We start from the raw sequence: 25805 nt of genomic DNA on the forward strand, positions 1-25805 counted from the left end.
CATTTTAAGGTAATATTTAATCAGATGCTAAGCCTGCAAAATGAAGACATCCACTGAAAGTAGGTCATGATTATTATCAAAAGCAAAATCACCATTCTGGATTATTTTACTGGGAATCTCAAAATAAGAACAGATTAGAGATTCTGTTTAGTAAAACAATACCATTTTTAAAATACCTTAAATGGAAATTTTATCTTTTATAGTGATTTCTGCTGTAGGTGGCTTAGGACACAGCCATGCAGGACACAGTATTACTGATGTGCCCTTAATCCTACACTAAACCAAAGCCTCAGTGTAACAGTTCTTTTATCTGCTGGTGACTTTGTGAGAAATAAACTGTCTGCTGAACTAGCACAAATGGTGTTCCTATGGAAAACTATATTGCATTCTTTTTGACAGAACTGTTTTTAGAAAGAGTGCACTGCTTGATCTATCACAGGAATAAACACTGCTTACATAGTCTAGGCTTTTACTGAATCATATAATAAAGAAGGAGCTACTATATATTACATCTATTACATTTTTGCTATCATTATTTTTAGTTTTGGAATGAAAAAATTAGAATTTCTATTCCTGGATATAATTATTAGCTTAATATTCTCAGAGGGAAGTAATTTACATAATTCTAGATCCAAACATCTATTTCTAGTCTCATTAACAGACTATAAATGACACCTTGCACAAAATGATGCTGCAAAATTATAATTGTGTTTATTACGCCAATGCATTTCCAAAGCAACTGGTGATAAATTCAGACATTACTCTCTTGATTTGTTCAGTCTTAAGAGCAATAATGTGATAAATGCAATAGTAAATAGAGCAAGTATTTCATATTTGTGTTTACTAGTGACGAAACCACACTGTTTCTTAGATTTCAAGATCAAGATGTAAACAGAATTTTGCAACTGAATATTGAAATAGTTTCTCTCTTAGCATGAGATTTAAAAGAACCTCACTAAAAAAAAAATATGCAAGGGGATGGATTAACCTTAACAAGCATAGAAACAATTCAGAAATCAAAACAGGAGTCTCTACCACTAATAGCAGATTTGTCACATAACAAAAAGCAAATTTAGAACAGATGAATGGAATTCTAGTGAAGAATTTAATCTTCCTTAATCTTCTCACATGGTGTGATTCATGCCCTACCTTTGGGCTCTGGAAGATGATTTATAAAGATAACAACAGAAACCATGCAAAACATACAGAAAAATATAAAATATGCCACTATACAGTTATGCTCCTAAACAAAATGTTGCAGTCCCCTATTCCCTCTTACAAACGTGATTCAGCAGCGTGAGATTTGTGACACAACAGAACAATATTCTTTGTTGTGCCTGGTTCCTATTAACGATGCTCTCTGTATAGCTGCCAAAAGCGCTAAAGGTCAGCAATCAGCTAAGCATGGATGAAAATGTAAGGCCATACTTAGGTTGCATAACTTTCACTACAGAAACTAAGCAATGCCTATTTGGTAAACAGGGAGATAGTGTTCCAGAGATCAGTGAGAAGGACCAGGGAAGGTGTAGAGCAGGGAGCCAGCTGGGCCAGCGGCAGGGATGGCGGCTGGAGGAGAGCTGGGGAATGGAGGCTGTCTCAGTGTGATCCCAGCACCTGTAAAAGTCTGTTCAGACTCGACCCCCACACAAACCAACAAATAAAAACAGACCATTCCCATTCTCAAGAGTTGCATGCAGCATGCGGTTTCAATCTAGTCTTATTGTACATTACTATTCATGCATCTTAAAAACTGTTTTTTAATTAAAAAAAAAAGGAAACTACCTGCCTGTATATGTGAATCTGCTACCTGACAAATAGGATTACTTTGCTTAAAACGCACCTACACTCCTTGCGGTTGGGGTGAGCACCTTCAAAATAGTCTGCTGAATTTCACATGGGGCAGAATGTAAGTTTACCTAGGGCTGCAGAAAGGAGAGTTAAAACATCAAGATTTTTTTAAAAAACATTCTTTTAATCTTTGTCTATTAATACCAGTATGCCTGCACTTTACATGATATTTTGAGTTTGGATCTCAGTCGAAACATGTGTCCATGTGTACCTGACTTTCACTTTGCATGGAGGACAACCCATATTTAGAAATACAATAGAATAACCACACAAAACAGAAATAACCTCTGGGAAATAGTGCATGAAGAAAAACCCATAGGCTGCTACAACCTCAGTGCATGCCCAAACACACCACTCCCTGTGGTGTGTAAACTGAGTCAACACATTCTCCCAAGCTGTCCCAGGCTATCTTCAGCTGGTTAGCCCTTTTTTCCTTTTCTTCTAAAAGAAGTTAGCACATTAGATCTCTAGACTTAAAAAGATATCTTTTAGTCTCTAGCACTGAATTTTGAGACACATCCATTTGACAAGAAGACATAAAGACATAATCAAAACCATTCTTTATTAATGATTTCAAAAGTCATCTTCTGAATCATGGTCCTCAATTTTTTGCACCGGCTGCTTAATACCAATTATTAAGTCAATGGAGAGAAGCTCTGTAACACAATGAAGAACAGAAACAACTAACTGGTATTTGCAATACACTGACTCTAAGCCTTCCTTGTTCCCTGGCAGTGGTTGATTTTTTTGGAGTGAATTAACAGCTTTGAGATAGAATTTGGTAAAGCTGTCTAGTTCTGTTGTCCTGTACAAGGCCTTAGGGATACTTAGCAAAGCATCAGCAACCACATTAGATACGACAGCTACCTCTGACTGCTGACACTGTTTTGCATAGTACTGAATATAATAATGTAAAAGGATTTCAAAGTAACCTCCTACTGGCAAAACTGATCCTGCTTCTATGAGGGAGCTGGAATGATCCTGTGCAATACCTACACAACTCTCTTCCTGTTTAAATGGAACTATATTGCAACATGTTTTCTCTAGACCTTTGCCAACATCCAGGAGCTCACATGCAGTCACTGTATCAGTGTTACATGCCAACACAGCAGTGCTGTAGCTCTTCTGCTTGTCCACCAGTGACCTACTCTTATCAGGGGCTAAAATTTTTGTCTCTGTTTCATCACTAAGTGCTTTCAGCTGGCATTCAGAAACCTGGTTACTATTACAAGAAATATTTTCTACTACAATTTGTTTCTGAGTAGGTGAAGAATCCCAACTGCAAACATCTGAGGCTTTGTTCTGGCTTTCACCTTCCGCTTTGCATTCCCCCCTCTGATCAACTGTTTTAAACAGCTGCTGCAGCATAGTGAAGGCCTCTTGTAAAGCAGCAGCATGTTGCTCATTGACCCCATCGACTGGCCCGCAAAGGATCAGGCAATGGGGCTGGAAGGCACACACACTGGTGAAGCCAATGTGGACACATCTCTTGGAGCCGAGCAGCAAGGGCTGGCAAAACGATGCCACCGCAGTTTCAGTGATTTCCCTGTACATGTCATCACCAAAAGGTGCATAAGGCAAGACGCCTGTGATTTCACTGATAAGGGCCATTTCTTCCGACAATAAGCACTCTACAACAGAAACACCATATAGTTGGGCATAATAGATAACTACTTCGTCTTGCTTCTTGCTCGACAGTAACAGCTTAACGCCGTTGCTCTGCAAGTGTTTCACTAAGGCTTCTGTCCTCCTTGTGATCCAGCGCAGGGAAGCCTCATACTGACCCTCGGAGTCGACAACAAACTCGACGCCGGGGGCCGTCAGGGCGGGCTGCAAGGGCTCGGTGACTAGCAGGGCCCGCAGCTCCCCCTCGGCCGGACAGTAAGCAGCGAAGTCCCTGCGGAGGACGATGCCGGGCAGGATGGTGGAGCTGGCCAGGGGCAGGCCGGGTACGGCGGCGTGCAGGGCCGCGAACCGCCGCGCGAGGAGCCGCAGCGCCTCAGGGCGGGCGGCGGCGGTCGGGGCGCAGCGGCGGCACAACTCGGCGCAGAGCCGCGCCAGGCGCCGCCGCTCGCCAGGGCCCAGCCGGCCGGCCAGGTACGGCTCCAGCAGCGCCTCCAGCAGCGCCTCCGGGAGCCCGGGCGGCGCCGCCCGCCAGTGGCGCCGCAGCCCCCGCGCCGCCGCCCGCTCCAGCACCTGCGCCTCGAAGGCCCGCAGCGCCCGCCGCAGCCCAGCGCCGCCGCCCAACGCCCGCAGCCCGCCCAGCACGGCCGCCAGCAGCACCACGAAGCTCTTGGCGCCGTCCCCCGTCGCGGCGCGGTGGCTGCAGGCGCGGGCCGCCATCACCCTGCGGGCACACGGGCAGCGTTAAGGAGCCGCCGCCGCCGGCCCCGCCCGGCCCCCCCGCCGCGGTACCTGGCCGCAGGCGGCTCCAGCCTCAGAGCCTCCAGCAGCCGCCGCCCGTCCCGCGTCGGCACCGCCTCGCCCGTGGGCCGCAGCAGCAGCGCCCGCCCGCCCCGCGGCCCCAGCGCGCCGCGCACCGCCCCCGCCAGCGCTGCCGCCTCCTGCCACAGCCGCGGCAGCTCCGGCACGGGCTCCGCCATGGCCGCCGCCATCGCCCCGCCCCTTCCGCCTGCCGCGCGTCACGGCCGCGCCTGGGCAAGGGCCGAGGGGCGGCCCAGGGGGGCGGGAGAGCGGGAATCGGTCCGGCCCGGGGACCGGCGCACAGAGCCGAGAGGCTGAGCCGAGGTGCGACACATCTTTATTGGAGGCGGCGGCGGCGGATTCCGCCGCCCTATTACAGTTCAGATCCCTCACAGAGAGCGGTGATCCCGAATGACGGACTGCGCGGGACACGCGGGCACGGGGGAGGCGGGCGCTGTGTCCTAAGGGCTGATTTTCGCGCTTGGCAGAGCGGGGCAGGGCAGAAAGGAGAAAAAGTTAAAAGAAAAGGCCCAAATAATGTCTCCGTGAAGTTCTTACTTCATTATGGCTATTTCTGTATTACTACAAAGTAGTGCAGCTTCACTGTAAACACCCAAAATCCTCCACTTTCGGCTCACCAGCCAGAAAGAGGGAGTAATGTAATGCTTTAAGAGTTTTTTTTTCCCCTCCCAGAGTCTGACTAAGCAGGAAAATCAGTTCACAAAGACAAAAGCCCTAACAAAAGGTCAGATGTTACATATGGCACAAATTTGACAAATCTTTACATGTCTCGGAACAGCAAGAAACCCATCAAGAAGGCACTGTTTACAATACTTGAATATCTGCTAAATTTCCTGTGATTTGAGGATACTCTTGAAATAAAAATAATTAAAACTTACAGATGTACAGAATTCTTGTTATACGTTATTTACACAAACAGTGGTAATAACCAAAAGTAACAGCATTTAAGAAACTATAGGAAACATTGAATCCCAAGTCTATTTCATAAACACTAGTCCAGCAAAAAAAAAAAATTGCCAAAGGCACAGGAGAGCAGCAAACAACAACCAAACCAAACCAAACATGACAAGACAACCAGGCTATATACTCTCATGTAATGTCAACTATTTAAAAGGAATCAACATGTGAAATGCAAGAAACATCATCTACTGCTGAAAATGATACTTGTTGCAATTCACATGGCATATTTACTTTTTCTTAGCTTAGGTCATCTGTACCCAACTAGGCAATCTGTACCTAAATGGCAAATTAAAGGCATAGAGTGCATTTGAAAACAAACAAACCCAACAAAACCACATGGCAACAAATTCTGAAAATATTTCCTGTACAAGAGAAGAAACCCAAACAAAACAAGATTTGTAAATCAAATATGAAGTGCTGTTTTAAACTTCAAAAACTAGTAGGAGGCCACAGCTCTCTGACATCTGCAAACTGAACAATCCATTTTTATAACTATGAGCAGAACTCAGTCTTAAGCAGGCAGGAGAGTCAAGATCTGCTGTACATCATGGTTAAACAGGACAATGGTGATACTCTAAAGAAAAGGCTCCATACATGCCTGTGACCAGCTGTACTGTAAAAATTCAAGAAGTTTCTTTGTTCTATTCAAATGAGGGAACATCATATAAAACCCATCAGAATAGGAATTACTATGTTTTCACTGTACTTTTCAGAATTTATCTAATCATACACTCAAGAAGTCTGCAATTTTACTTTTCAAAAAGTTTCATCACACATCCTTTACCTTTTCAGATCATCACTAAAACCACTTTTACAACAGAATTCAACTCTAAAAAATAAGTTGAAGAGGAAAATAAGCATAGGGATTTTGTCTTGCTCTGTTCAAGTGCTTTACTTATCTTGAGCTGAGCATGAATTCCAGATATGGAGAATCTGTTTAGTCTGACATTGTCCAACACCAAGCTGCCAGCCAGCTTGCTGGGTCAAATCCAGTTACTACCACACGGTCCATGTACAAATACATGCAAACTGTGTTACCTACTGCTCTTGAACAGAAGTGATTAAAAAATGAACATGAAAAGGCAGAAGGACATTTCTATTTACAAGGGAAATAGAAACTTATAACTATCAGTCAAGAGTTTCAGCACCACAAATTTAGCAGAGTATTATTTCCGGGGATTGAAGTCATGGCCCAAATCTCATTTAGTGGATTATTCTCATGTACAGAATATGTTTAAAGGCTCGAACTGGATCTTAAGACAGGTGAAGCTTTGACATCTGAATGCAATAACGAATGGCCAAATTCCAGGCTGAGAACGTTAAATGAAAGCTATAATATTCTGCTTTCTTAATGCTATTTTATACATGGCTAACAACTTCAGTTTCCACTTAGAGACTTAGGCATTTGTAATTTTTTGTTTACAAAGGGACTTTGGTCTTGCCCACAGATGCAAGATCTGCTTAAGGTACCACATTCCAGAAAAATTATTCAAGACCAAACCATGCTAATGTGAAGCTGTAAGCAATATGCTGAAGTTGAGTGCTTACACAATAAACTTTTACATAGCTAAGGCTCAAAGAAGGGGAAAGGTAAAAAAGAAGGGGAGGTGTGTGAAGCTGTCAGCCACAGAAATATATAAGCTAGACAGATAAAAGAGTAAACAGTATTTTCACTAAATACTAGTGAGACTGATGCAGAACAGAAAGGCAGATCACCTGGTGAGTCAAGGAGGCTACTCAAGGCAGAGGGATAACCTGGCCATGCCAAAAAGCCAGACATGCCCTTTGAACTGTTCCACTGCCCAGGATGGATTTGATTCCTGAGAGGATCCCCTAAAAATGAACTTGTCTGCACTTCACATTGTGCCGCTCATCTTCCTGTTGTCTCATCTGGGTAACTGAGAGTATCTTTACAGTACTACAGCTTCTTCTTGACTTGGTATGCTTGACTGGCACAAGGAACTCACCAGATAAACACCAGCACTAAATTTTTTTGCTGAAATTTTACAAATTCTACACATGCATATATTTCTTCAAATAAAAAAAACATTAGGAACCCTGCTTCTGAACTGAAATTTTATCTTCACATTAATTTGTATGGCTACCGCATACTAAGTAGGTGTATTCATGTGTTCTGGTAGGTAGTATATACTTGCAGTAAGGAGGGATTTCCTTCCTCACAAATACTTAGGGTTTCCCTCTCATTTGTTTTGATATATGTGGTGTTAGCCACTGCAAAATTTCTGAACTTTGCCCTTGTAAACACACATGTTTTCATTTGCAAGTGAACTCATGACAGTACCTGAATCCTGTTCTACATTGTCTGCCTTTTGGGAGGTTCAGCTCAAGCTACACACTAAACACACCTCTTCGTCTTCACATTTGTTTCAAAAATAAGCAAGAATTCTGGCATCAGCAGTCTTACCCTGACATGGCCATACACAAATCTAAAGTCAGAGCTGTAGATTTATCAAGACTTACAAACATACCAGAAATTCTTGACATTTGCAGTTCGTGAGAGAGACTAGACCAAGACAGTACCTTCCTGGGTGCTGTACTGTTAAAAATGTGCTCTGTACAGTAGATGCAGGAATGTTTTTATGAAGAATCTGAAGTTTTAAAACTATAAAACAGCTGTCTTTCAAGCCTATAGTGATTCAGGATAAAAACTTCATACTTCCAAAACAAATCAGCACGGTCTGATGTTGCAGATTTCCCAAAGACTTCAGCTTTTTACTTGCCAGTTCCTAACGCTCATGATTTTTTGTATAATAATGTATTTGTTTGCCCTTAGGCAAAAGCTTACTTCCAAACTCCCAACGCCATTTACAAAAGCTGTTGGCTACTTCAAAAGTTCCTTTTTTATAAAAATGATAAGTTTATATGTAACGAAGTATGTTTGTTTATCATTCTACCATAACAGGAATCACATCCTACCTATGAGGTCTGACCTCTGAGTTTTTAACTTCATCTATTCTGTGGTGAAGATTGATCAGTACAGTGTATGATGTAATATAAACAGAAGGCTGATGTCGTATGACTACGAGACAGAGGCACACACCAGGAGCAAGAGTGTACTGGCACTTACACAATTCTTACTTCAACTGGGTAGACAGGAGTATGATTCTGAACCATGAACACTGACGCAAAGTTCTGTGAGTTGTTGCTACACGGTTCTTTTAGATAATATTGCATCATTTAAAGTCCAGCTTAAAATATGGTCCCCAGTAACAGTTTGATCGTTCCAGTTTGAGAAGGCCCTTGTTCACACTTCCTATTTGAACAAGAAATTAATGACAAGCTGTAGTAGAACCAGGAGTAAAATGAAGACATAGTGCTTAAACTGCAGGAAATGGTAGTCCACGGGTGGTGAATTAGAAGAGACTCTATTTCGTAGAGCCATAATGTCCCTGTAAGATAGAAAACAATATCCTGTAAATTACAAACTAGACAATATGGCATTTTCTACTACGTTAAGGCTCCCTATCGAAGGGAGCTTTTGAGAAAAACTATAAAATATCAATGAGCAATCAATATTTGTGAAGAAGAATAAAGACAGCAAGGCTCTAAAGCAGAAAATGGGAAAAAAAGCTATGGAATTACTATTCTCTAAAAAATTTTCAAGCATTTTGATTAGTACTACCTCTTAATGTCTTCTTGTGTTTCCTTTATAGATTCGATGGCACTCTGCAGTTCACCAAGGTCTGCCCCTTTTTTCCTTATTCTTGTATTATGCTTCAGAAGTTGTGCTTGAAGGATAGAAAAGCCAGATGTAATTGAAGTGACTTCAGCCAAAAAAGGAATAAAGTACAAATGACTAACTAAACCAGTTGCAAAAATGAGGAGAAAGTTTTCTAATTATTTTCTACTGAAACCTTTATTTTGGAGTCACCTATAGCACAGAAGGACAGCAATTTAGGCGCTTGAAATATCCTTAACTCACAATGTTGTTTAATTTTTGCAAGCATTATCAACAACAAAAATCTGCCCCCTAGCCACATACTAATCTACAAATTAAAACAATTCATCTTGTTTTAAGAAAGAAAAGAGTTTACAAACACCATTTTTTCCCCCCAGGTATTAAATATGTGCAGTATTTAAGCCTGCCTACCCTGCATTTAAAAGGAAAGTTTGCAATTAAAACCATGAGCTGTTCTGCTCCTTTGGTTTTCCAGAACGTGCTTCACATCGTATCCAACGTGATATAAAACATAATACAGTCACTGAGATAAGAAGAGTATGTGTGACTCTGAACTCTTTAGCTGCCAAATAAATTTATTATTTCTGTATGCAAATGTATCTTTTCATACCTTCACTCCCAGAGGAATCCTGGTTATCAGGCTCCGGAGATGAGAAACCACACTCTCCTTTCTTCTGACTGGCTGGCTTTCGTTTAATTTTTGGAACAGTAACCTAAAATTGATAAACCTACGTGTTGTTTCCAGAGAACCAGAACTGTAGCAAAACAGGACATTCTAACAGTTACAGTTAAAAGAATAATATTCAATAGAAGTCCAAGTTAAAATTTTTGAGGCATAAGGAGCCTGAAGTTTGTGCATCTTACCATTTATAGGATAATACACATTAAACTCCTGAGTTCAAGTTTGCATATTTTATATTCCCATCCATTCAAGTTCACATTTACTGCTTAGGATGCAACACACAAGTGAAAGACTATGGACTGGGTAAACAACATTTTTGTTGGATAACAGCATTTCCCATCAATCCCAGTGCTTTGATGACCTTTATACAGATAATGCATAATATATGCAAGTCCCTGGATCTTGCTGCATGTGCTATCAGAACTGGAACATACCATTGGTGTCCGATGTCGAACTTTGGTTTGGATTGTGCCATCTTTTTCAAACTGGATCATATCATTCAAAGGGTCCCATGGTCTGGTACTAGAAAAAGGAAATATTATTAACACTACAGTGATTTAAATATTTTCTTGCTCAGTAACTACTCAGTATGAAGAGGCTAAAGCTCTCCCTATATAAAAGTCAGACATGGAATAAGTGATCTGATCTTCCACTTATAGCCCAGTCCTAACCTAAAGGGCCAAGAGAGACAAAAAATAAACTTCACATCCAGGTCAAATCCTCAGCCAGTTGGTAAGAGTACAAGCTATTGTATTAACCAACAATATAATTATGAATTTATTTGGCCAGTGATATGCATTTGTCAAACATGGAGAGACTTCCTGCTTAAGATACAGTTATTATTTTAGAACTACAGGGAAATTAGGGGAATTTAAAAATTATTTTAGTTTTTGACCACTTTTTGTTGCAATTTTTTTTTCTTTTAAAAGATGCCTGGGAAGAAGAGGTTAAGAATCAGTTACCTCAAACCTGTTTTCATCCCAGAGGGGGCTAATAGTAATCAAGACTGGCTTCATGAGACACTAATGAGCTATGCACAGTTTTCTTGTTCTGATTTTTTAAGAATGCTTTTCCAAGTATAGCCTGATACAGAACTTAGAAAAAAAAAAAGCGTAAGACACATAGCTCAGTGGAGAGTAACAGAACTTAGAAAAAAAAAAAGCGTAAGACACATAGCTCAGTGGAGAGTAACAAGTAGCCAAAGGCAAAGACCAATGGTCCCACTAATTACAGCTCTTCAGTGGACTGTTTCAGGAAACTGCAAGGGAGCTGCATCAGGGTTGTTCTGACGTGCAGCTTTAGGGAGAGTAGATTAAGCATGGATTTCCTTTCATGTGCTTCTGTATGCCTTTTAATAGTTTGTAGATGTTTCATGTGTGGTGAACATAGTCCTGCACTTAACATCTTAGCTTAACCTGACTTGAATTAAATGCCATCTGAGGTAACTGGGTTAAGAACTAGGCATTGCTCTCTTCTGTATTTGTAATCCAGATGCCTAAATCTATAATCCAGATACCTTAACAAATGCCACAGCTCACTGACCACATCTTTCACAGCGAGCATAAAAGACTGCTCTCTACACGGACCAGGTGGTTAGCCAGCATTATATGTTTAAAGGAGACAGAAGCTTCTTCCAAGGAATGCTGACAGTGCAGGCTGCTTTCTAGCACATAGTAAAATTTCCATGGCAAATCCTTGAACCACAGGGCCTCAAGGACACATGAAATAATGCAGATTAGCAAGATAGGTATTAAAGCCGCAGGGAATAGTCTAACAGATTTGAAGTACAGTACTTTTCCTAATGGTTTTACACAGCGTTTGAGAGTATGGGCAGTCAATTCAGCTGGACTGTTTAACAGGAAGAGGCATCAACAGCACTAGAGGGTTCAAACCAAGAGAGGGTGTGTCACAGAGCATTTAATCTAGTTAGGGAATTTCCCTGCTGCTGGATGTTTTCAGTGCTAAGAGTCTGCACAAACTTAAAAGGAAACCAAGGAAATTCAAGGAAAATAAATTTACTGAGAGTTGCTAAATACACAGGTTCTCTGCTTGGTTCCAGGAAATCTCTAAATTGCAAATTTCTTGGAGACATGAAGAGTACTCAGGATTCTTGTAGTCTTCTCTATACATATACTTAGGCCACTGCCCCAGTATTTGCCATTCTTCTACAGAAAGGAGAAGGTCTCCCAGGTTTAGCCACAGGAATATACTTCAATCATCCATGGCGTCAGAGTTACTCAACTCGGTGTGTATCATCCTTGGATATTTTACTTTTACTTTTACAGTCTCTACAATATAGAACGATGCTGGGTACTGAAAAACAATCAGTAGAATGTGGGTGTTCTATGAAAACCATCACTAGTAAAGGCCTCAGCTCCAAGCTGACTTTTGTGACATTGGTGAGAACACAGAATGCATCCCAGCAGTCAGGGAGACAGCTACATCTTCATCTTCTGATCCAGATCATCACAGAGATTCACGCACACACACGTACACTGGGCATTTTCGACAGCCAGGCAGAGCCACCTGGTCCCAGCATTAAGCATTGCTGTAAGTCTGTTATTCTCAGAGTTATTCTAATACATAACAAATTAAACAGCTCAAATCAACTAAGCACAGGCTTCTCTGATTTTCAGACACTTGATTTTCTGATTTCCAGCTGGTATGGAAAATCTCTGTAGCTGCTTTGGTCAGTGTAGGGGAGAAAAAGGGAGCACAATAAACCCCAAGGTGCCATGCCCAAGAAAATCTAGAACATAGTATAGATTTGTCACTATATGTAAGCTGTACATCTCAGTACTTTTGCTCCTAAAGCCACACGAAGAGGCTCAGCAACATCACCTCAAGCACTTAACAAAGAGTTTTTGCTACAAGCACTTCAACACTCACTCAGCGTATTTGTAGTGCCATTCTCCTGTGACTGAATCCTGATCAAACAGCTTGCATGTCCACTCTTCACCCTTAAGTTTCCTCTCTTTGGCACTCTTTCTTTGAGCTTCTTCCAGAACATATTTCTCCTGAGTAGCTTCTGTTTGGTCTTTATTATTTATTGCTCTTGTCACTTGTTGCCAAAGCCTGACAAATGAACAATACACAGACAGAATCTGGATGACAAAATAATTGCAAATTATTTCCTCAATTATAGGCTAACTAAATAGACCACCCTCCAAACAAAACATTACCATTTGTAATATGTTTATCTACATTTCTACCATGACTTTCCATGATTGTAAAGTTTATAAATAATGATCTTATTAAGTGTTACTTGTTTTACAGGCCAGTATCATTAAACATGGAAAAGAAATTATAATTTGCTTATAATTTGGAGAAGATGATGAGTTTTATTTTGTCAAAATAAATACATGGTTCTAAAGTGAACTTACTTCTCTGACTCAAAGTCATCTTGCTCTTCAAACTTCACTGTGTATCTAGGTAATCTGCGCTGCTTGATATCAGATGTTGGGTTCCAGAATGTCTCTGAAACACCTGTCTTCTTGTCAGTAATAGTAACTTCACTGTCCTGTAACAGATATGGTTACCTTAATTGTAATTATATCAAAGAGTGCCAAAATTACAAAAAAGGGAGGAATAAGCTTTTTTTTTTTTTGTAATGAGAATTTATTTTCTTTTGAATGCATGCAGTTAAGGATATTTAGATATGCTAAGTTTAAAATTCTATTTCTCCCTTTTGTAGTAGGTTCTAACTTGGAACAATGGAATCATTACCACGTTCAAAAACCAGCGAGGCCATGTCACCTCACAAGAACTGGAACAAGCTTAAATACTTCATGTTGGTGCCATAACAATTCTTCATAGTACTAACGCATATACCAAAACATTTCACAAGCTTCATTGTGAAGAAACATTTTACTTTCTTCATTAACTATTCAAACATGCACAACTTCTCCATTTTCTAACAGCTACAAATAGCACTATGTTGATTCTATACCTTCTTGAATACTTTCTATAAAAGCAGTACTTAACTCTTTTTTTTTTTAAACTTGAGTCTTTTTTGTAACTAAGTGCTATTTTCACCTGTCTCAACTGTCAGCCAGAATTTAAAAAAGACCATCACTCACTACTTACCCAGTGACCCTCTAAAAGAGCCAGAACTTCTTTGCCAAGCTTAATTTTTCCTGATATTTGGTTAACACTGTCGTTGTTACCCAAAAAAGGCTGCAAAATAAAAATAAATGGTTTCATGTTTATTTTGATAATCTGTTATTTTTGTTTCTATGTTTAGTGTTAAGGAAAAAAGTGCTTTTATGAAATGTGCTGTAAACAGCCCTGATGGCTTTTAGTATTATTTCTTCCGATTTAATTCCCAAAAGAAGTCTAAAACCACAGTAAGTAGTTTCTTCAGGCTATATTTCAAAAGATTTGATGAGCAAAAGTATTGTCTAAGAAATGTGTAAAGAAAACAGTAAATAATGCAGAAAACAGTGACACAATAATATCCCGAAGGGGACAGTCATTTGCTATGGTAATTTCACCAATTTGCCAAGGACCATTTGTTACGAGATTAACTCTTGCACAAACACAACAACCGGGATTTTCTTTGGCCTTTTGACAGACTGCATATGTATGCTGTGGACTGACAAGGCAAAATTAACAAGGCAAAGTTAACACAGCCTCTCACCTTTTATGTTTCCCCTGTAATTTCAATCACATACAATTTCCCTCTCCAAGTGCACCCTTGTTGGCAACTATTTATTCAGCTTTAAATCAGTTTCTGCCTCAAAGATGGCAAAGGTATTTTTCAGAAGTAGAAAGTAGTAGTATTAGTAGAAGTAATACTAAAAGTAGTTTAGAAACGTTTGTTTAGCTTATGTGAACGGAGAGATGCTCCTACATTATGCTCAGCTGCCAAAAATAGTCCATGTAAACTGTTGCTTAGCACTGGGCATTAGGCTGACATAAATCTTAGTCAACTGTTAGCCTTGGACTCATTTTTATTTGAGGTGTTGTGAGCAACTTAAATTTACCCAGGATGAAAGAGGGGAACATAGGTGTGAGTTCTCCTCCATGGGCTCTCTAGGAGTTTAAAAAGACCCTGAACATTTTCAGAGAAAAAAAAACTACCAAGGTGTATTAACAACAACACACGAAATGCTTGAAACGCTGATCAGATCACTAAACACTTCCCTCTGTTCCTACACTTTCCTAGACACACACTGTTGCCACTGCTGAAGATGAGACAGACCATTGCTTTTTCCCCATTAGAGCTGTTCTTAAGAGTCATACAACTAACTATATGTTTGCATCTGTTATCACCAGACATGTATAGAGCACTGTAAATTTCAGTCAAAACCTTTGGATTCAGAAGAATACATTAAGAAAAGAATGACAACTCCTTTTATTAAAAAAATAAAACCATAAAAACATCACAATTTGCTAGATTCAGACATATGGAAATGTAGCAGTTAAAACAAAAATTCCTCTATTTTCCGAAAGATAATTCCATACTAGATCAGACCATATCTAAGGAGTCACCTAATGATTTTTTTTTAAGTATCACTATGTTCATTCTCCTTTTTGTGCCCACTAGCAGCATTTACTAACCTTGAGTTTGAATTCAATTGTTGCACTGTAGCCAGTTTTCTCACAGGTGATGTTCACTGTTCCTCCAAGCTCTAAGGTCATTGTGCCATAAAGAATTCCTGCAAGAGAAAAAAAAAGGTAAAACGAGTATTTTTAACGGAACAAAACAAAAAACATAAGCTACGTGGGTACAATTCCTAGAGTAAACATGCTTGTGCCAGAGGAAAAGTTGTATTTTCAGATGACCTTTCCTAACGATAATCATGATCTTTCTGCCAAATAAGATAACCCAAACAGAAACAAAAAGATCTAAGTGAATTACAGATAAGCAGGAAAAACAGTTTATGAAGACATATCTTTGGCAACGTACGCTGCTGGCTCTAGCAAGGGTGATGTTTAGTCTTATTGGAAATGATTGGAGAAGGGAAGCTTCTGAGGTTAAGACAAGAAAATAACCTACAACAAAAAGAACAAAGAAAAACTTCCCTCGAGCAGAAGCAGTATGTGCAATCAGACCACAGGTGAAGGCAATCATGGACAACCAATATAAAACAACACTGATCACCTCCCTAAAGACTTCTGGAAGTACAAGATTGACAGTGCTGAGCATACTTTCTTTCCCATGTCTTTCCCTTGCAATCCAGTGCTTGAAACACTGAATATATTTTACATACAGTGGATGGATGTGCAAATACCTTTGTTTCACCATGCACATTCTCCTTCCCTGCATATTCTTCTACCTTTCTCCCTCTCTATTAGCTTTACTAGTCACACTAGTCCTCCTTCTTCCTGTTTGACTTGAATGTATGAATATACGTTATCTGGTTTAATTGTTTAGTATATTTTAGTCACCAAAGCCATAAAAAAATTGAACATAATATTAAAAACTTTAAAAAACAATGGAAAGAGAAAAGCCTACTAAGCTCATGTCAAATTATCTAATTCTTCTAATTGATCTTCATACACCTCAAATGAAGAAAGTATTATATTTGCTGCCTTTATAGTCGGCCTTCTGAAAGAGAATTCTAGCTATTCTGAATGAGAATTTTGGAATATATGGGTAGACAATCCTGAATAAGTTTCACCTTAAAAATAAGCAATTCTACAATGTATTTTGCACCACTACTGACCTTCCAGAAAGCTTTAAAACCACTGACTGGTTTCCCATAAAGACAAATGTTCGTGATTTACACTTGAATCACAAAGCGTAGTGTAGATACTACACTGCCTTCCATGTTTACAAGAGGAAAATATTGGAAAAGCTCAAAATCGTTCTAACAAAAAGGCAACTCCAACAGTAAATTAGTATCATGTAGTGACAGCTATATATATATATATGCTCTTACTATTTCTTACTTTTTATGGAAAAAAATCTTTTTCTGTGCCAAAAAATAAAACATGGCTTAAGCAACAGATGTATTTTTCTCCCTATAAAATATGCAGAAGCCTAAATCCACCAATGTTGCCAGTGTTCAGAACACTCTTCTCAGATGACAGGCTTGAATCCAACACAGTATGTTATTTAGAATAATGAACTATTTAGAATAACAAACTTCTGTTCTCAAAACTTTACCATCTAAAGCATGAAAAAACCCCACTACCTTTGCAATGAGCATATGGCATTGTCATTACGTAATCTTCTCCCCTATTTAAAAATGTTAGCCGTCCTTCTCCATCTAGTATGGCAGATAATGAATTCCCTGAAATTCAAGAACAGAATATCATATTTCTCACCCTGAAAGACAACAGTCAATATTTCCTAATAACTGAGCAATAAAATTAAGAACATCAGTATATTTAGCACTGCAATCTGTTCTGTCTAGTGAAGCCACTATAATACAGTGTCTCCAATTAAAAATTAAAATACTCTAAAAATAGAAATTAGAAAAGATAATACAGCAGTCAAACATTGATTCTTCTAACAGCCTTCTTTCACCCACAAAACATAGCTCAAGTGCACCTATTTTACATTCCTCAATAAAAGTACAACCAAAAAAACCTCATTATTTACCATAGAACTTTGATTTGGCCAGAATGCTACCACTAAGGCAAAAACCATCCTTGCGGTTGCTAACATAGAAGGCAGATATTGGAGGGTGATGTGATACCTGTGGAAAAAAACCCACATATTTAAAAAAAAAAAAAAGAGAGGAAAAAAGAAAACCAAGAACATGCAATATAGTATAAAACATGAGCTAATAATGACAGAATGTAAACTTCAGGCTGCACATATTAGAATACAGTTAATTTATGTGAAATGTGGCTATAATCTTTTAGAGACAAAGATCAAGCAAATACCTACTGAATTTCAAGAGTTAAGAAAATTAGTATCTGACTTTTCCTGGAGTAAGAGGGAACAGAAATGCTGTAAACACCAGTTTTTTGGATACTATTCATACATTTCAATACATTTTCCGAAACTACCATGTCATTTCGCTAGCACAAATATACAACACATTTATTTTTCTTAAAAATATTTGTTCCAGTCATTGCATCTACCTGTTCTGCAATATAAAAAGTCTTGCTATTTGTCCTTGGATGAATCCACATGCAGCGGAAAGTCTCTCCAAGTATAGGATTGTACGGTTTTTTTAGTCCCTAAAAAGAAATAGAGAGTAACCACACTATGCATGTACACAAGCCACAGTCTGTCACTGAAGATAAGACACACACACAAAAATAATAATATATATGCTGAAGTACATGATATATGTGCTAAAGTATATAGTATTTTATTTCATCATTTCAATATTGTGCTCAGTTACTCTGCTCTTCATTCTAAGGAAATTGTCATACATTTAGTACATCCAGAAAACTATTCCAGGCTACATGTAAGGACACACAGAATATAAGATTTTTTTTGGTAGAATTATTACAGAGCTCTTGTCTGAAGTTAGGTAGTAAGTACTTACTTTCAATACTGTTTCCCACCAACATGACTATAAAGAGTATTTAGTGAAAAGCTAAATGAAGTAGTGGAAACATTAGTCCTCCAATTCCAGAACGTTATCACTGAAGAATGATAAATATAGAACTGGTTTAACTTTATCAAAATATATTTAGCTCAACTTCTACTCCGAGGGACAAAAGAAATTGAATAGAGTCTATTTTAAGCATGGCAAGGGACTAGAAAGTTCCATGATCTATTTGTGTAAAAAATAAAACCTAAACACTTAACCTTGCTTTTTTAAAAAATGCATAACAATGTAATTTAAAAGGAAAAATTTACTCCAGCACAATCCTAAGCCCTCAAACTAGACACAATGACTAACAACAAAATAATACATGGAAGTACACCTTTGGCTTTTTGTAGAATCCTGACAAATACCACTTCACTACTTTTTTCATGCGGTTGTAAGCATTCTCTTCAAGAGCAGCTCTGTGAAACAGAACACACAGACTGTCAGCTTATTGAGACAACACAATCAGTATTGTCTCAGCTATAACACACTATCAAATGTTATGACATATCTTGAATCTGTGAGCTGACTAAAACAACAGGTTTATGATTTGCAGTACTGTAAAACTTTCAGCCTAGTGTCACCAAATTCAAAGTTTTCAAATAATTTTCAGAAAACTGAAATCAAACAACAAAATCAGAAATCGTATTTCCATATTTGAGTCTGTTCTTTGTAACAATAAATTCTGTTCCACCTCCACTAAAGTCTTCCATTTATAAGATACTACTCCAGAGAACCAGCCCACTCATGTGCAGAGCTCTGACTTGAATAATATTTCAATTTACAGTCTTTAATTTATTAGCTACATTTGAGCAGGCAACTATAAATCTGGACAGAACTTAACACTGTATTAAAAGTTTAACTGGTACTGGATTGCCATTTTAAATATGCTTCTTTGAGAAAAAATAATTAAACTAATTTTGAGAAGTCTTCTAACCAGTCTTCAGAAGCTAAACTGCAACATGATTGCTATTAAATGACTAAGAGGGGCCAGACTTCAAGATGTACTATATGAGTTCTTAGGCAGTTAGCTTTCAGAAAACAAGGATATCTCACACTGTTGCCCTATTTTAATTAAAAAAAAATGGAAAGAATGAAAACCAGAGATAGAATTTACTTACTCAGACAAAAAGTCTGCATGGTAGTAGTAATCAGACAGCTTGTCCAGGAAAGAGCGAGGTTCCAAGATAAATGTAGGCAGTACAACCTTGGACAAATCCATTCCTGGCCGGACTTGCTTTAATAGTGTCCAGATCAAACTTTTATTTTCTTCTGACACCACTTCTGTCTGAGCAGCCTCTCCTGCCTAGGATGAACCAAAAAACGCTTACAGAAACGAGAAAGAAAATAATCCTCCACAAGACAGGTCAACATTTCCTATGGTTGCAGTGAGAATGGAAAATGGATACTTAAAATGAACCACTCAGAGATGCTGAAGTAACTATGGAAGAAAGATCAGGTTTCTATAAATACACTTATGATACATATTTAATGAAGTATGATAAATATACTATTCAGCATTAAAAACTGTTTGCATCAGCCCTAGACAAGAAAATCTTGAGGTAGAATATTGTTCAGAAAACCTTCCTTAGTCCTTTCCTAGGCATCAAGTGCATTACTCTGTTCTCAGTGCATGACTTATACACCAAAGGGCTGTTCATTCTACCAGCTTTTCCCAACCATGAAAGCTGACACATTTATGCTTTTCTCTGCCTTGACCAGTCAGCAGTATCAGTGGTTTTTCTTAAAAAAAACATATGACTTAAGGGTAAATGAGCAAAATCAGCAGCCACACTCCAATATGCTCCCTTCTGTCTGAGGGAAGATATTCTTCCTTACAGTTTCTGAAATCAAAAGCAATAGTTGTAGGAAAAGCAAGGAAAAACACCTTTTCAGAACAGTTCTAAAATGCATATTCAAGAATTTGTTGTCATCCTAAACTCCTCAGCTTTCCTAAAATATTGCTTTGTCTAGACACAACAATAGAAAGCACTAAAGCATAAAGTATGCAAATTCCATAGGTATGAAAAAATCTCATAGTTAGCACTTGAGGAGAAAGAAGGGATTTTAGAAGAAAGCTTATCTCTATTTCTGTTACTAAGCTTTTTGGTTTACAAATCCCTCTCATATTTGCCTGTGTAGATACATAAAACAACCTGCAGAAGTGGGATGGTATCTGGGGTATCATTAGAATGCAAGGTGACATCAGGAACGCAGCAAGCTTTCCACTAAATTCTGCAGATCCCACAGCTGCTTAACTCCTTGCTTGCAGTAGAAAAAAGAAGTGTCAGTTTGCATTCAAACCTTCAACTTGAAGATTTTTACTTGAAGAAAAACCAGGACTAAGTTAATAAAAATCAAACAGAAGTAACAACAAAACAAGTAGTCATGGTCAACTTCTGCTGCAGGTGGCCCTTTCAAACAGCACCTTCTCTCTAAGCAATATTCCAGATAATTTCATTATCTCTGTTAAAATCTCATACATTAGCACAAGAGTGGCAAAGCAGAGTGGGTGAACAGAACCTTTTCCACTCATTATTACTGAAAATATGGAAAGCCAATCCTGCAAGTCAGCTTTCAAGTGTAATCTGACCCCTAAAATACCAGCTTTCTGTTTGGAGAAGCTGCTTGCTCACTACATCAACAGCATTTATACCTCCCCAAGTTCTTCATGACTCTGTTCTAAGTAAGTAGTTTCCTTGATATCAATTGGTTCCGGATCAACGAAAGAATCATCCTGTCGCTCTGATGTGTCGCTGTCGCTTTCTTCGCTTTTCCCCAATCCTTCATTATCAGACTCCTCGTGGTCATGGTCATTTTCTTTATCAGATTTGTCAGAGTACGTATCTTGATCTTTAAAGTGCTGTCTTTCAACTTCACTGTCATTTAGCCTATTAAAAAAAAAAAGGCTAAATGAATCTTCAGCTTTACACAATAATTTCATTGTTTCCAAACTAGGATCTTAATAAAATATATACTAAAATTGCCAATATCAAGCCTCATCTGGCAGCAGTGTCAAACTAGTTTTGCTGGAAACATATAGGATGTCCTCTTCTCACTGAACTGTCAAACATACCAAGTTTAAAACAGTTACACTGGAAGGGACCTGCAAGTGTTCTGGTCCAACTGCCTGACCAACAGTTGAAGCACGGTATTAAAGGCATTGTCTAAATGACTTTTAAACACTGATGAGCCTGGGGCATCAACCACCTCTCTAGGAAGCCTGTTCCAGTGTCTGACCGTCCTCTCAGTAAAGAAATACTCCCTAATGTCCAGCCTAAAACTCCCCTGATGCAGTTTTAAACCATTTCCATGCTTCCTACCCCTGGATACCAAGGAGAAGAGTTCAGCAGCTCCCTTTCCACCTCCCCTCCTCAGGAAGCTGTAAGAGAGCAATCAGGTTGGCCCTCAGCCTCCTCTTCTCCAAACTAGACACACTGGAAGTTCTCAGTCGCTCCTCACAGGACATGCCTTCCAGCTCTTTCACCAGCTTTGCTGCCTCCTCAGGATAGTCAAGAACCTTCATATCCTTCTTAGATTGTGGGGCCCAGAAGTGCACACAGCACTCAAGATGAGGCTACATGAACACTGAATACAGTGGCATAATCATCTCTTTTGACCAGCAGGTTATCTGGGTTTGATGCACCCCAGGATGGGGTTTGCCCTCTTGGCTGCCAGGGCACACTGCTGATCCCTGTTGACCCTGCTCTCAGCCAGCATCCCCAGACCTCCTTCCACTGCCCCTCAGCTGGGCCCTAAGCCCACTTCATGCCCAACGATCACCTCAGCACCCCCAGGGCTGTGGTGAGAGTAGGGCTGGTCTCCAGCCACTCTTCTCCCAATTTATACTTGTGCCCAGTGTTACTCTGTCCTAGGTGCAGGCTCCAACATTTGGACCTGTTAAATTTCATGCCTAACACTCCAATCTACCCAGATCCCTCTGCAAGCCCTCTCATCCCTTGAGAGAGTCAACAGCACCTCCCAGTTTGGTATCATCAGCAATTCCTACATCCAGATGACTGATAAAAATACCCAACAGAACAGGCCCTAGGATTGAGCCCTGAGTGACACCACTGGCAACCAGCTGTCAGCCAGATGTAGCCCCATTCACCACATCCCTTTGAGTCCTGCCATTCACCCAGTTCTTCAATCAAGCACATTGTGACTCTCCTCATCTCATAGCTGGATAACGTGTCCAGAATGATCTTGTGAGGGACAGTATCAAAAGCCTTACTAAAATCCAGAAAAACTACATCCACTGCCTTCCTTTCATCCAGTAGGCAAGTGATCCTATCATAGAAGAATGCCACATTAGTTAAACATGACTTTCCCCATGCCGACTGTGCCTAGTGATTGCACTGTTCTTTAAATGTCTTTCAACAGCACACAGTATGACCTCTATAATTTTTCCAGATACTGAGGTTAGACTCACAGGTCTGTAGGTTCCTGGGTCTTTCCTCAGGCCTTTCTTGTAAATCTGAATACTGTTGGCTAATTTCCAGTCAGTGGGGTTTCTCCTCAGACTCCCAAAGACTCTTGGTAGATGCTTGAGAGATTTCCTGCCATAACATCCACTAGCTCCTCCAGTACTCTGGGATGTATCACATCAGACCCCATGGACTTAAAAACATTCAGCTGATACACTGATCTCTTAAAATTTCAGTGTCCACAAATGGAAATTCAGTACTAGCATTATTAATGACTGAGGCAAAAAAAAAAAAGCAGCATTGAATGTGCTTGCTTTTTCTTCATCCCTGTTTTTCAGGTGACCATCTTTAACATATATTGGTCCAATGCTTTTCTTGGACCTCCTGTTGCTATTAACATACTTAAAAAAGCTTGCTCTCAGTGGAAGCTAAAATTGCTTTCATCACCTTTCTTCTCCTTCTTCTGCCAACCCCATTAAAGCTAGAGCTGCCAGGTTTTCACTTAGATAGTTAAACACATTAAATAATCTTAGAATATGCTATATCAAAAGATCTACTTAATTAAAGCATTAATCTTAATTAGACTCAACAGCTGTAGCTAATTGCTGTGATTGCAATCAAGGCCAGCAGCTGATATTAAACTACTTTTCAAGAGTACAGATCTCCAGCTGAATTGTACACAGCAGTTATATTGTTTCTACAAGATAACAGAAGGAGCAAAACTGTAGCTGAGCCAAGCTTGGTCATCTGGATAGGGCCTTGAATTGTTGCCAGAGGCAACAATTTGCCTTTTTTGTGCTTTTCTCAGACCATCTATTCCAAAAATAATTACATTTTCCCAGCTTAGGCCTCTGTCTCAAATACAGGAGCATACTCTTAACAGCAGTACAAAATTCCTGCCCTCTCAGAAAAGACAGATGGACAGCAAAGTCTTCATAGGTGGGAGATATTTGAAATAAATATATGTCCACCTGAAAGTATATTGAATTACTGGAAGTCTACTGAGAGAAACTGTTCATAGCACAAGCTTCAGACCCAATTATTTCAAATACAGGACTAAGTCTGTTATAATTTCTAATGCACTTTGGTAACACAGTTGAAGCATTTGAAAACACCATTCATTCACTACACTTGTTTAATAATGTATTTCCACACAAGCTTATGCTCTCAAAAGCTGGCTGAAAGCATTTATTGAAATAAACAGGGAGTTAGTCAAGGGCACTCACACATTAGATACCAAGTGATACCAGCAATTTTAACTTCTATGCATTTAATTTAATAATAGGGTGACTGAATACATCCATGGTTCAAAGATGAGACATGCTGAAATAATTTAAAGAAGATTATTCATTTCTATTCATCCATTAAGAACAGCAACTTAAATTCACATCTACCAACTTGTGCCACATGTACTAAGCTTCTTATCTTCTGGTGAAGCTAACAAGAGACATCAACTTAAAATTTTCATTTTTTCTATCTTGAACAGTTTAACCAAGTACTTAAAACTTACTGATGTGATACTCAGCTTCAAGTTCCTTGGGCCAAACTTTCCTCTGGATCCACTTGGCTTGAAAAAATATTTTTTTTGTTTTATGTGCAGAGAATAAAACACAGTGCAAAGAAGGCATGTAAAGAGAACTCAGGAGCAAAATGAACTGCAGCCTTAATGTCCCTGTGGAGAAGTCATCACTACAAGGTTCTGCCAAAAAGACAATCAGGTTTAGTAATTCATTTACTTACGGTAGGTTTTCTCCACTGTGCATGTTGTTGGCACGAAGCAGACCATAGAAAGAGACATGACTACTGTCTGCTGAAGAGTTCAAATCGTGTTCTTTACCTTCCCTAATCATTGTACGTTTAAGCAGACTTGAACATTTCAGTGCCAGCTCCAAAGCATCCATCCAACACCTGCCTAAAAACAAATTTAGTATTAGACTAAAAATTAAGGATTGAACAGAACTATACTACTTCCATTTTCTAATTGGGAAAATTAGTCTTTAGGCCTGCTTACATTGCCTTTGAAGACACACTTCAGAGTTGTTCCATGTTACATGCATTAGATTTTATAATCTGGTAGGGACATAAGAACAACTTACAACTACCCAGCTCTGGTACAAGGATGGTTCAGAGCAGGACATGCAAGGTAAATCATAATTACATTAGAGTATATTTCAGCATTTCTTCCTTAATAAAAGTCTGACTCCACCCAGGCCCTGACTGTGAATGCCTCCAAAGTTGCCTGCAACCCTGCTCTAATTCTGAAGACGAAGTAACTGCATCAGTTGGCAAAATTTGCCAAGTAATATGATAACAGTGTGGAAAAAGACAGCATATAAATACTGTTTCAAAATATAAAAAGCAGATATTCTAATTTTGTTTAGAAAAAAAATTACTAAAGAAATTTGTGTATTCTTTCCACTTCATAATTTTTCATTTCTGCATATCAAATCAATTTCTCAATACAGAAGGCAAACTATTTTTAAAGTCTGCAGGGGTATGCTTAGTTAACTAGTAGATGAAAAAGCACCTGCTAGAAAGGGTAAACAACAGTCTTAAATTTTGTTTTCACATTGTAACCTTGGAAGGTACTTGCACTGATCCCCACCTTCCCAATGAAGGGTGTTACAAAACTACGTCTTGAGGGAATTTTTACTCCTAGAACTCTATGCAACTGCTGCACTTAACACACAAATGCTTTCATGAGAATGCATGCACATTAGCACTTTAAAAAGGCATTAGCTTGATATTTAGACATACATTAATATAGCTAAATCATAAATAACCCCTTCCCCCTCCTCTACCCTGTCAACACAAGGCAACTGCAAGGAGTTTTCCTTCAATGACCAGGAAAATCTACTAGTACCAACACAAATGAATGTACTAAATTAAGGGAGAACTTTAACAACAATTAAACTGCAATCAAAGTGCTGTAACAGATACAATAAGACAACTGAAACCACCTCTTTCTAATAACTAACTTTTGTCACTGCTGAAAAACAATGAAACATCTATTTACCATCTGATTCTGAAGCGGCTCGGATTATCAAATAACTGCTGGGCAATGGCTGAGTTATAGAACCAACTGCTTCACCTTTGGGACCCTTGAAACAGATAAAACAAGGAATAGCATCAGATATTTTAACTCAGTTTTGCAGTTTATCATTTAATGTAATAACAAGTTGACACACTGCAGGGCTATTTACTGTCAGCAACATCTAACAAAGACATGAATGGAAAGATGG

At 39.1% G+C, this 25805-nt stretch overlaps 2 protein-coding genes across 5 annotated transcripts in view; both read right to left on the reverse strand.

The window, feature by feature from the left end:
• Nucleotides 1–2387: 2387 nt before the first annotated feature.
• On the reverse strand, nt 2388–4463 carry BBS10 (Bardet-Biedl syndrome 10). The gene is made up of 2 exons (XM_017804248.1): nt 4264–4463; nt 2388–4195 (listed from the first exon to the last, which is right to left on the reverse strand). Exons 1-2 carry the CDS (start codon nt 4461–4463, stop codon nt 2422–2424), a joined length of 1974 nt encoding a protein of 657 aa, XP_017659737.1. The 3' UTR covers nt 2388–2421.
• Nucleotides 4464–4592: 129 nt separating this feature from the next.
• The window catches only part of OSBPL8 (oxysterol binding protein like 8), an 86204-nt gene continuing 64991 nt past the window's right edge, over nt 4593–25805 (reverse strand). For all 4 annotated transcript variants that reach the window (XM_017804415.1, XM_017804413.1, XM_017804416.1 and 1 more), the window contains 16 exons: nt 25580–25664; nt 24304–24475; nt 20793–21027; nt 19258–19442; nt 18474–18555; nt 17676–17774; nt 17188–17284; nt 16778–16876; nt 15198–15295; nt 13722–13811; nt 13019–13155; nt 12525–12710; nt 10070–10157; nt 9564–9666; nt 8897–9002; nt 4593–8663 (listed from right to left, as the gene is read on the reverse strand). In XM_017804415.1, coding sequence (XP_017659904.1) covers nt 8528–8663; nt 8897–9002; nt 9564–9666; nt 10070–10157; nt 12525–12710; nt 13019–13155; nt 13722–13811; nt 15198–15295; nt 16778–16876; nt 17188–17284; nt 17676–17774; nt 18474–18555; nt 19258–19442; nt 20793–21027; nt 24304–24475; nt 25580–25664 — 1998 coding nt within the window. In that variant the 3' untranslated portion in view covers nt 4593–8527. The remainder of the gene's footprint in view (nt 8664–8896; nt 9003–9563; nt 9667–10069; nt 10158–12524; nt 12711–13018; nt 13156–13721; nt 13812–15197; nt 15296–16777; nt 16877–17187; nt 17285–17675; nt 17775–18473; nt 18556–19257; nt 19443–20792; nt 21028–24303; nt 24476–25579; nt 25665–25805) is intronic.

This window comes from Lepidothrix coronata, unplaced genomic scaffold, assembly GCF_001604755.1.
Source record: "Lepidothrix coronata isolate B3197 unplaced genomic scaffold, Lepidothrix_coronata-1.0 Scaffold9, whole genome shotgun sequence".
NCBI classification, from domain to species: domain Eukaryota; kingdom Metazoa; phylum Chordata; class Aves; order Passeriformes; family Pipridae; genus Lepidothrix; species Lepidothrix coronata.

What these genes read in the sequence shown, in the direction of transcription:
- BBS10 (XM_017804248.1), bottom strand. Translation starts at nt 4,463, where the DNA reads ATGGCGGCGGCCATGGCGGAGCCCGTGCCGGAGCTGCCGCGGCTGTGG. An exon ending in CTGGAGCCGCCTGCGGCCAG is followed by an intron (nt 4,196 to 4,263) that starts GTACCGCGGCGG and finishes GTGTGCCCGCAG; the next exon opens with GGTGATGGCGGCCCGCGCCT.